This window comes from Fulmarus glacialis, unplaced genomic scaffold, assembly GCF_000690835.1.
Source record: "Fulmarus glacialis isolate BGI_N327 unplaced genomic scaffold, ASM69083v1 scaffold10286, whole genome shotgun sequence".
NCBI lineage: Eukaryota > Metazoa > Chordata > Aves > Procellariiformes > Procellariidae > Fulmarus > Fulmarus glacialis.
Window position 1 is genome coordinate 1 of NW_009218752.1, and position 12365 is coordinate 12365.

At 45.3% G+C, this 12365-nt stretch overlaps 1 protein-coding gene across 1 annotated transcript; it reads right to left on the reverse strand.

Moving 5' to 3' along the window:
• Positions 1-6271: 6271 nt before the first annotated feature.
• On the reverse strand, positions 6272-6973 carry LOC104072499 (MARVEL domain-containing protein 3-like). Its single transcript, XM_009580137.1, has one exon. The coding sequence runs from the start codon at positions 6953-6955 to the stop codon at positions 6272-6274; it is 684 nt and encodes a 227-aa protein (XP_009578432.1). The 5' UTR covers positions 6956-6973.
• Positions 6974-12365: the final 5392 nt, after the last annotated feature.

Below are 12365 nucleotides of genomic sequence, written 5' to 3' on the forward strand. Positions count from 1 at the left end.
CCACCCCCGAAAGTCTTAAACTCATTAATTTTCTGTCACCAGCTCTTTCAGTGTCCCATGGCTTCCATCATTCTGTGCTGAGAACCCTGCCCTAAAATACTCAGTATTTGGAAGTCACTGTGGTGGGTCCTTCACGCTTGCAGATTCAGGCTGCTGTGGTGTGGGCGAAAAGTGATGTGGGTGTGCAGATGATAGTACAAAGCTATGCTTAAATCTATAAATCTGGGTATCGTGGGAAGCCTGTGAGTAATGTATATGCGATGCACATAGTGTTTTCACAGGTGATGAAATCCAGTTTTCACTAAACAGCTGGGCAAGTTCAAGCCTCCTTTTTTCCTCCTGCACTTCCATTATCCATATTTATCTTAGAAGTCACTATGGGATAGCAAAAATTCAAGGTTTTCATATAACGATAAATGCCTGAATACCTCCGTTATACCAAACGGTAACTGAGTTTTCTAAAGCCTGTTTAAAACATATGGTCCTTACCTGTGTGCATCTGTCTCACGAGCCTTTCTACATCCTTCTGAAAAACTAATTACCTGTAAAACGCATGCATGCGTTTCCCTCACTTGAGCTCTTCAACATGGCCTGAGAGTTTCGGGAAGTCCAGTAGCAGGTGCAGGTGTGTGTGCAAATGGCATCGCTGGAAATCAATAGACCATTTGTAGCAATGAAGGGCATCCTGTGACTTGCCCGTTTTGCACTGTCACATGCCAAAACCAATTACATCAAAGGCCCTGACAACTTGCAGACCTTGCAAGGAGTCTCATGTATTATTTATGATGGGTGATGGTGAGCATCTGTGACACTTTTTGTGCTGTGCTGGCATTAAGCTGCTGTGATATGCTGAGTGCCACCTTTTCTTGGAGATGGATGTTGTGCAAGAGATGAGTAACGACGAATGTCACAGCTGTCATAAACAACGCGGTCATAGTCCTCTTCAATAACTTACCTGAGTCTTGAAAAAGAAAAGGAGACACGCAAGTTCTGCAAATGTAATTGAGAGATCAGAGTTACCGAAGGTCTGTTGTGTATCTACAGCTTTACTTTTTACTTAACTTCTGGTGAATGTAAGTTGTGGTGGAAAATTACCAGAAGAGTAACTTTAATGAAGACAAATCTGCACTGGGAGTAAAATACATGGATTACGAAAGAACAATTTCCATTCAGACTGTTCTTTGGTACTCTAATCCCTGTATGTATTCTCATCACTTTAAAGCAGTTTCTTGTGTAAACTGAGATCCCAGCTTTTCTTAACACTAAGCCTTGAATTCACTTTCTGCTGTTGCACAACTCATTTGTGTCCCTAGTTGTTTCTCCTTTGGATACACTCAAACTGTTCTGAAGAACTGATGGAAAAAGTTTGAATCATGATAAAATTTCATATATTCTGGGAATGTTGTCTTAAACACCTGAATAAGAAAGCTTGCTGTTTATGCTTACTTGAAAATTTCCTTTCTGCAGCTGGGTACAAAAGTCCCTCCTCCTTACAGCTGGTCAGCAGCAGGAGGGCAGTGCCCTAACACATGCAGATCTTCCAGCAGTGCTGGATTTACAGTTCCAGATAACTGAATCATTTGGTAAATGTGAAGGTTATGTTAAGCCTATTTGGAGGAGTAAATATCCTCTCTCCTCTCCGGCCTCACCCCCAGTTTTGCTTTTTACGTTGAAACAAGATGCTTGTGTCTTCAGATGCTGGTTTGCTCTGTTCTGGACAAGATTTCCCCCAGACTGAACTACTTTTATGAACTATTGTTTGAATAAAGGAAACATTCAGAAAAACGGGTGCTCAAAGGTACACGGTCCACCATGATGAAAATTTCAGGGCAGTTTACTCAGTGGTGGGATGCAGAATTGGGGTGGGGGGGGACGGTCTCCTTTTTTTTTTTTTTTTTTTTTTTTAAAAATGTTATCCTAAACATCATCTGTGTTTCCCCCTCAGAATTAGGGCATGGAGAGACATTTTGTCAGAGATTGTTTTTCTCCAAGGCTCTTCCGTGGGGAGGGGGTCCCTTTGTGGATAGATAATGGCTGGGGGGGGCCGCCGGGGGGTTTTGTCTCTGAAGAAGCTGTTTGCTCCTGCATTGCAGGAGACAGGTGCAAATTGATGGTTTCAATCCAAAGGGGCTGGCTGAGAGTCTCGCAGGTAACTCTGAGATAAATGAGCTACACCCCAGCACCTTGCACTGGTGACCTGTCATCTGCGGTGGAGCTTTTCTCCTGTCAGGCAGCTCCAGTTCACCCTGCAACCTGCATCTGTTCCTCAGCATCTCCAGGGAACGGGATGGTGGCCATTTTATTCCTCTTTTTGAAGGTTCAGAATAAGCTTGGCGTGCCAAAAGGCTTCCTACTGCACCAGTGGCGGGGCCCCCAAGGCTTTTAGGTTGAGAGAGGCCATACTGTCTACCCACAAGACAACCTTTCAGGGAAGCACAGATTTGACCTTTGCTATCACTGTTTCCCTTACAGCAGGTGATAAGCTGACGGTGGTCACAGCAGGCAAGCTGGATATGCCCACAGGCTCCCTCTCACCAAAGAGGGACTGAGGGTGATGACTGTGCGCAGTCCTTCGGTTGCAGGTGAAACTGGGCTGTGAGGGGCTACATCGAAGCAGCAAGAAGAAATGGGTGAGTTTAGCTTCAGTACTGACCCTGAAGGTTGCACGTGGGCAGTGCATACATGCATGCATGGGGTGGGCAGCAGGGAAAGGCTAAAAGAAATTATAAAGCTGAGAGGAGCCATTTGTCCTGCCTGTTTACTGGTCCAAATGCAGATTATTGTCCTGTACTGACTGGCAGTCACTGCGCAGAGGTGACGGTGGCGTGCAGCCATCTGCAGCAGAAGGTGGGAAGGCTAATCTGCCCTGGAGGGTAGGGCTGCCTGCAGCGGCAGCTGGGGACGACAGCCTGTTGCAGCCTTAGTCATACGTGCGTGCCAGAAAATCTCTGCTCTTGTATTACACCTTCCCAGCTTGCACGGTAAAGATTTTCAAGTCGGCTACAGGATACCAAACATGGTCTTGTTACAGTCGGGAAGCAGGGTTGTTTGGATTGCTCTGATTGTATACGGCTTGCCCTTCACCCTGAGGGAAAGGAAAGCTGCTTCTTCCCTGCCCGAGTCCTCTGAGGAGTATTTCTGGGATTTTCCCCTCTCCTTTCTCACAATTCCCTCCATGAAGGTGAGCAGAGGAAACAGCACTGATGTTTATTTCCTCTTCACAATTATTTCCTAGTGATCTTTCTTCGTGGTGGCAGGGAAAGAAGCAAATTCGAGGCACAAAGCTTTCAAGAAGCTGGCAATCTCTGGGCTTTGGCGTTCTCTGTGGTGCCTCTTCTTGCAGTGCTTCAGGACCTCAGCAAGTTTGTGGATGACACCAAGCTGAGTGGTGCAATTTTTATGCTTTAGGGAAGGGATGCCATCCACAGGGACCTGTCAGGGTGTCAAGGCTTGAGAGTGGGCCAATGTGAACCTCACAAAGATCCAACAAGGCCAAGTGCAAGGTCCTGCAGCTGGGTTGGGGCAATCACCAGTATCAGTACAGACCGGGTGATGAATGGGTTGAGTGGCCCTGTGGAGAAGGACTTGGGGATACTGATGGATGAAAAAACTTGACATGAGCTGGCAATGTGCACTCGCAGCCCAGAAAGCCAGTTGTATCGTGGGCTGCATCAAAAGAAGCGTGGCCAGCAGGTCCAGGGAGGTTATTCTGCCCCTTTCTACACTCTTGTGAGACCCCACCTGGAGTACTGCGTCCAGCTCTGGAGCCCTCAGCACAAGACAGACCTGAGTCCAGAGGAGGGCCATGATGATCAGAGGGATGGAACACCTCTCCTGTGAGGAAAGCCTGAGAGAGTTGGGGTTGTTCAGCCTGGAGAAGAGAAGGCCCCTGGGAGACCTTATTGTGGCCTTTCAATGTATGAAGAGGGCTGATAAGAAATATGGAGAGAGACTTTTTACCAGAGCCTGTAGTGACAGCACAAGGGGTAACAGTTTTAAACTAAAAGAGGGTAGATTTAGGTTAGCTATAAGGAATAAACTTGAGGCTGCAGAGGTGAGAGACACGAGGGGATGGTGAGTGCAGGGAGGCAGCTGGGTGAGGAGCTGAGAGAACGTGACTGGGACCGACCGGATGCGCAGGGCAGCGAGCAGGTCCCAGGAGTCTCCAACCGAGCACCTGTAACTAGCAACTACTTTTTGACTCTCCCCGTAAAATGCATAAAATTGCTCGTTAACAGGAAAGGGACCCAAAAGTGATTGACTGTGAGGAACCCAAGTGTCCAAGGGAGGAACTCTACAGCAATAGTCCACAGGGAAACTCTGCGCACCTTGTTCTAAAGACTGAATTACCTTGCAACAAATAAGGCCTTTACCAAACACACAAGGGAAAAACAGACAGAATCGATATGCTTACAGAGGACTGTTGCTATTGCACAGCGATGACAGACAAGCATTCAAAAATGAATGGGGCAGAGTAAGAAGCCCTGAGATTAAAATTCGTATCACACATATTTAAGGGCTGAGTCAAGATTTATATATTCTTATCTGCAGCCTTTTCTAATCTTTCGAATGTGTCACTTCAAGGTGCTGCTTTTTGTTGTTTGTATAAGTTAATAACAGCATGTCATCACGTAACTGAGCCTGCATTCAAAATGTGCAAGACGCAGAGGCAGCGCAGGCCCAAGTGTGCAGGCAGAAATGCCCAAGAAGTGGTTAGCTGCAGCTTTAGCGGCATGCCAGACATCCCTGTAGCAGACTTCCCAGCCGATTACAGCATACCAGTCAACGTCTGGGTTTGGGCAAAGAGCTAGAAATCGAAGTCTTAATTTCATTACTCTATCACTACTGTGAGTCATGGCAAGTTTGGAAAAACTCTTCACTCCTGCCTCTTCATAAGCATAATAATGCTATGAAGCTTGTTGATGTTCAAAGCGTTAAAGAGATGTTTAAGGTATTATATTAAATACTTATTGTAAAGGCCCATGTAATCACTTCTAACAGAACCATAACATTTTCTTGTTTAGCTTATATTACCTTTGAGATCTCTGTGTGTGTGTGTGTGTGTGTGTGTGTATACATACAAAAAGTATACAATAAATAAGCTCTACTGTGGTTCAAAAGAGCCTCATCTGGGCAATGACTCTGAGCCAGACAAAACTGAAAAGAGTGAGCACAGCCAGAATCAAAATTGCCTCTTCCCTCCTCTCACGCTGACAAATCTTATGTACTTCAAGAGCAGCCTTTTTTTCTCACTCCCTCATCTATGAAGACCAGTGGTCTATTTCATTTGCCTCAAACAAAGGACTCTTTCAAGATGTTCTCTTAAATTTATTTTCTCAACCCTGGGGGCATACAATTACTGCTGTTCACTCATGCTTTGAGTGTTTAGATATTGGAAGGACACATGTACTTTCTGTCATTGTTACAGCATTCCCATGGAAAACTCCAGGGCAGCCAGCGTGTTCCCAACTCAGGCTCTGCCCACCACTGGCTGTGGAGTCAGCAAGCCAAACCTTGTTTAGGTGGTTACAGAAGCAAGCAGTATCTTTACTAAGCTGATGGCTGACCAATGTGCTGCCTCTCAGGTTCTGATCTGCGCTCAGTGAGATGAGGAAAACATAGTAGGGAACTGGAGGAGGACCAAAATGCTGCCTTCGAAACTGCAGCTGGTTCCTCCCAGCAGCATTCCTCAGGGAGCGCAAGATCGGCACGTGTCAACCCCCGTGACTCAAAAGATAAAAACGCTTCACTAGCCCAAGTGAAACAGGTTACAAGTGTAGCTTCGGCCGTGATTCAGAAAAGCAGTGTCCTTTGCTTTGTGAGCGGTGTGGCGTAAGGCAATAGGATGCATCAATAGGCACAAGATCTGTTGAAGGCTGCCCATCCTAGCTGTGCATTCGATTCCTTATGTCATGGGAGAGGAAAGGAAGTGGTGGTTCACCCAAGTTTGGCAGCACTGCGGTTGCAACCTATTAACAGCCCATTGCTGTTTGGATTTGCTCTGTGCAGGATGAAAACATTACAATCAAACACATTTAAATGCAGGAGTCCAGCTTGAGAGACTGCTACAAAAAAACCTTGTTAAAACATCTGCTCAACGTCAATTTTATTACATCATGCTATAGCAGTATTGTTACATTTGGTGATTCGATACACACTTCAGCACCTTGTAGAACAATACATTGTGGACTGATCGCCTGTTTAGCATGCGATGCCCAGTGCCCATCCCTTGCTGAAGCTCCATCTCTCTGGCACAGTCCCAGAGCTGATTTCACACTAACGTGGCAAGAGCCTGGACATTGTGGGAGCTTTCAGAGGTCCTGTGGATGGTATGGTGGTTTCTGACGCTTCTGTCTCTAATGCTGCTTTTGGGGCTGTGCTGAGCCTCGGCCGCGTGGCTCTGGAAGGCCCGGACAGTTCGGATAGCAAGGACGCAGACCACAAAGCTGGCAAAGTACAAACAGGCAGCAGCAACACCAAAAAGGCCGACTGCTGCGTCACCGCCCTGGACCACACAGTTCATGGAGGTATAACCGCGGCGCGCATACAGCCTCTCACGCCTCTTGCAAACTTCTGTGGAGTTCACCTGGCTGACAAAATGCAGGTAGAGGCCGACTGCCGCGATGTATGCTACGCCGGCCAGCAGGTTGAAGGCACATTCGCCTGCCAGCAGCCCCATCCTGAGCTGGTGGATGGGTTTTGCCCCCACGACAAGGAAGACAAGGGTGAGTACTGCTGCTGTTAAGCTGAAGGCTACTCCGCCATACACGCAAGGAGCTCTCATCTGGGTGAACTGCATGTCTAGCTCCCTCACCTCCCGGAGCTCCGTGCCCTCAAAGGGGCTATAGGCTGAATTCAGGCCAAAGGATCCAGTGCCGAAGCCGCCAAGGGACGTGAAGCCTGCAACAGAGGCTTGGGCAGCGCCCACGCAAATCAGCACCAAGAGGTTAACCATGATTTCCACAAATTTCAAAATGCCTGTAAGGAGCAGAAAGATGGGAATAGGTGTCAAAATCACATCTTGTGCAAACTGGGAGTGACAGAAGTACACCAAAACCATAGACAGAGAGCACTATTACTGAGATAGTCCTCTTGGCTACAGCTACAGAAGAGCACTGCTTAAAAAAAAAAGCACGAGCTCTCGTGGGTACATTTCAGAGGTTGGGCAAATTACTTTTTTTAATTTGTCAGTGCGCTTGATAAATGGCTTTTCATGCAGGGAAAGAAATCCATAAAAATTTTACTGTGCTTGTGTTATTGCCAAGGCAAGCGCACAGTGATTGTATTTTGGCCTGCAACTACTTGGCATAAACACATTGAGCAAGAAATATCCAGTGTGAAATGCTGAGGTTAAAGCTGACAAAAACCTAGAAGCTTCTAAAAAATTGTGCAAGTTATTTAGGTCCTTTAAAATGTGTTTACTGCTTTAACTTACACCCTTTTTTTGTCTTTCTAAGTGTTTGTTAATTTAAACTTATTACCTAACCAGATGCAACTTCCACTTCATCTCTTTCAGAGACAAAAAAATCTCTTCATAAATCTGAAGCAGCAGTTCCTGATTGCACAAAAAAAAAGAGGAGGGGAAGGAGGCAAAAACCACCTTATATGCAGAGGTGTAAGTTAACTGAACTTGATACCGGGTCATGTGTTCTCTTCCACACCCCCACCTTCAGAAGAAAGCCTTATGACTTCTGAGCTGACTCTTCTCTTCTTTTTCTTATGTTATGCTACTGATAAAGGTAACTACGTTTTTTTTTTTTAAGGGGAAAAAAAAAAAGTGGATAAATGACTTCTTTTTGTGGTAGTTGCCTGTCAGGAAGGTGCAGCATCTGTTAGACAAATCTGATTATTCTGTGACAGCTCACTAGGGGTCAGACTAAGATTAGTAAACATGACGGATGTTAAAGCATAGCACAGCTAGAGTTGCCTATTCGGGAAATGAAAACCTCTAGTGTATCGTGCGTGTTGCCCCTTGAGTTCTGAAGTTAATTACAGAATTGTGAATCTTATTATTCCATTGCAGTCTGACAGCCAAGAACGTAAGATGCTCGACACAGTGGTCCTATACTTGTCTTTAAAGTGGGGCAGGATCTGCGGTTTGCATGCAGACTTTCATTTTATGCTGCTAACATTGATCAGCACGGCATTTTCCTCTTGAGCAATGGCTCAGTTGCTGTCAAGGCTGTACGGGCTTGAAAAGAAAGGGCTGAAGCAGCACGCATGGGAATTAGACAAATTCCTCTCTTGTGTTGCCAGATGCTTCTAACTAAGGAAAGCCAGTGACAGCCGCCATGAAGGATTATCGGATATTCCCCTTCTGCCCCTTCTTATTCCCTCCACAGAGGGCTGAGGTAATGAGCACCTTCCTGCTGCCGCTGGCTCTTCATGGGAAGGTGCTTGCAATGGTTTGACAAGGGCTTTCGGCCGCTTCAGGAGTTCTTGCTTCCCCCTGTACCCAGACTGGTCCCCTCACTTCTGCTAACGCAGCTGTACGTAGGTACTGAGCCCATTCACATCGTGGCCTTGCAAACCATCCCAGAAGCACAAAGGGGAGCAGTGATAATGGTGGTAATATCTGGGAACAGAGTATCTGAGGCTCAGCATGTTTCTGTGTGTGCTCTTGCTGAGGAGGAACTAAGCGTGCAATTCTATGTATGTGTTCTCAGAGGTGACGCTGATTTCTGCATGACAACATGCCTTTTCCTTGACCCTTCCACACAACCATTTCTGTGAAGCAGGGCAATAACCCTGCTGGTTACCAAATCTGTGAACTAAGCATGCAGTTCTATGTATGTGTTCTTCAGAGGTGACGCTGATTTCTGCATGACAACATGCCTTTTCCTTGACCCTTCCACACAACCATTTCTGTGAAGCAGGGCAATAACCCTGCTGGTTACCAAATCTGTTCAGGAGGCTTCAAATATTTCAAAGGAAGTATTTGTGAAGCTAAACGTAAAGAGAAATTTAAATCTTGGTCCATGAGACAGGATTTGGAACTCCTTGTACCAAATTCAAACAATGCAGCCAAAAGACTCAATGTTTTTAATGGTTACAGAGTCATCACTTTACCAGGACTGTTCAAAATATTTTTAAAGAGTAATAGCCATACAGGACATTCATTGGAACTGGATCAGATATTTTTTGTCTGCTCAGTTGAGCTGTACAATATGCCTTCCAAATACAGGGAGTCAACTTAGGTCCTCAGGGCCCTTGGACAGTGTTGGATGCAAAAGGCCACTTCCCTTTTTAAGGGCTGACTACTGATTTCAAAGATGCTCCATCAGGAAGCAGTTCTTACAAGTCTACAGGGAGGAAAGACCATTTGATTAAGGGAAACATAAATTTTAAATATGTTTGGGAACGTGGAAGTTGAGAATTCATGACCAATCAGCTTTCTTCTACTGCTGTCTTCAGAATTTCCTTTTCGTCTATGACTGGTGAGGCACTCTGACCCACTAAGCATCAACTTTTCCTGTACATCACCTTGGTGAGCTTTAGAAAAGGCAATTTTCTGTTGTCAAAGTAATCAGCACCTGCTGCTAACCTCCCCACATTTATAACTGACCCCAATCCTAAATGACGCTGCTCCAAAACTTATGTATTCACACAAATTCTGTATGCAACCCCTTAACTTCACTGAGCTGATTGCTGGTACCACAGTAGGGCTGGCAGAACATGTCTCTTTGCTCATGGGATGACAAATATGATCAATGTAGGTCTGCTGTATTTTTAACTGCAGCAGTAGATGCTTTTATGGCATGCTTAAAAAATTTCCTTAGACAGGACATTCAGGTTGGACAGGTTTTGTATGTACCTGTACAGTTTTCACACACGCCTGCTGTAGAATTGATTAGAGTAATTAAATAATGGAGAGAGGTTCATTAGCAGTTACTCCACCAGTTATTTGCATCACATGGATTAACTTTAAAAAAAAAAAAGTGCAATAACAAAGCCTCCTGTATTAAAGAAAATCCTAAAATGATAAGCAGGATGTAGAACGAACCTGTGAATTACAGGTCTACAATGAGAGCCAGCAGGGTTTGTGAAAGTAGCAGACTATTAGTGGAAATCCCTAAGGCCTTGTACAATCATCAGGACTTTGATGGAAATATTAAGCCCTACAGTATGTTAAGATCTTGATCAGGGCACCCCAAAAGCCTCATGCGACCTTGATCTGTGATAGTTACAAGTTAATACCCGATCCTACTATACTAGTATAAACAGGACAGTCTTGAGAAATAAGGAATAAAAGGACAGTTACATTTTGAATCTTACCTCTGTCAAGGTATGCTAACACACACATACTCGCAGTGACCTATGTCAAGCAGTACTGCTGGCAGAAAGGGCTAAGTTAAAAGCCACGCTTCCGAGTCTGTGCTGCCATTCCAGGCCAGTTAGCTATGTCACCTTAAGAGTTATAGCTGCAGAAACTAGACTGCCAAAAGGTCTTCCTATGGGGAAGTTACTTACCTCTACAAGTATTCCCTAATCCCATGCAACAATGAATGCATTGCAAGACTTGAGTGTAAAATAACAGGAGGTCTGAAAATCTCAGAATTCCACTGCTTTGGTTATTTTTTCCTTTCTCAAGCTCAAAATCTTGGGATCTATCTAAAATGTTACTGATTTGTATTAAAATTAGCACAGTGAACAGCTGGCTTTGGGAACTAACCCTCTGCATACTGAGCAAGTAACGAGACTCATGTCTGGGCTCCTGGATTTCCATTTCCTTTCCCATGCTTCTTTCCTGCACTGCTTTTCAGCACTGAAGGTGAGGAGAACGGCTGCAATCTAAAAGACAGTGGGTGTTGCTGGAGCTTTCCAGAGAATTGTTTCATTCATTCCATAAAATCTATAAAATCTAAATCTGCAATGTATTGTACTTGTTGACTTTGTTTGAATCCAGTCTTTTTTGCTGCGAGTAGGCTTCCTGCTATAACAAACAGCAGCCTTCCAATTTATACTATTAATCTACTATTCACTTTTTCTTTCCCTTCTATACCAGTTGCATGCTGGGCTATTGCCTTGGTATTAACCCACTGATCAATGGTTTTGTCTTCTGTCAAATGGTGGGCTCAAATGTCCAGCAAAGCAGCCAGGCAGGCTGTTAAGGGTACAGATCCACAGGCAGCTGACCTTACTCTAACGGCTCCTACCCTTGGCTGGGCAGTCACCACTTTTCTCCCCTGCCCAGTAGTAACTCCGGCCTAGCATTAGACCCTTCCAAGAGCTGTTTTAATAAATTAAAATAGCAGGAAACGATTCAACTCTTTTCTTGTGTGCCGCTGGTTTTTCCTGCAACTTTAGCAACTTGAAGTGACTCACAGCGTATCTGTTGAGCAATCATGGTGGCATGAGTTTAGCAGGGGAAATAACACGGCCAGGACCAGAGAAAGACCAGAAACTCTCCTTTTCAGGTGAGGTGAGCTGTTAAATCTGCATGCTCTGCCTCATAAAACTACACTGTGGCTGACTGTGTGCTACCCAGTAACTCAACTGTGTGCTCAAGTCCCATGCGTCGGAAGCTGTAAAGAGACATTTTCATCCAGGCACTGTGGCAGGATGGCCCCAGTGTTCAGGTGTCAGGATCACAGTGTGTGTACGTACCTGGGTACATAAAGTAAAATGGTCAATTCATGTTTGTTCCTATGTTTTTGCAGCTGACATAAATGAATCTGCAGGACAGTTCTGGCTGTTTCTGTTGAACTCCCCTGACCCCATGAGGGCCTGACTAATAGAGGAGGCCTTCAAAGTGTCTCCCTCCACTGCATCTTGGCACAGTAGTCACTTTTTTCCTCTGTTGACTGCACATAGATTCCTTCTCCTGTCTCTTCTGGTATCATTCCCTGCTCTTGACTTAACATCCCTGTGTACTTCTAAGATACTTTGTTTTTCATTCTCCATTCTGGCTTGCTTTCTCCCTCTGTTTCCTCTGCAGGCCACGTACCACCGAGACCAGTGGTACCCAGCTGGCAGTCCCAGGGGTGCCCGGCTGTCCCTCTCGGACACCTCGAGCCCAGCAGCAGGTCAGCAGCGCTAGGAGCCACCCAGGTCAGCAGCGCTAGGAGCCACCCAGGTCAGCAGCGCCTGTGTCGCATCCCATTATGGGTCACTCCAGGAGAAGGGAAGAGAGGAATGAGAGGCTACAACACATGCATTAAAAATCATTCTCCCAGCCTTTCTCACTGAAAGTTGTCTTTTGGTTTTTTTCCTAGTTTGGGTAGCTTTCTGCTTTTCAGAGGTAATCTTTTTTTTTTTTCCTCCAAAGGAGCAGACAAGTATTTTGACCATATATAGTGACTTACAAAAGCAGCAGTCAGTCCTGAAAAGGATTTCAAATGCTGAACTTCTGCCACTGCAGGTTT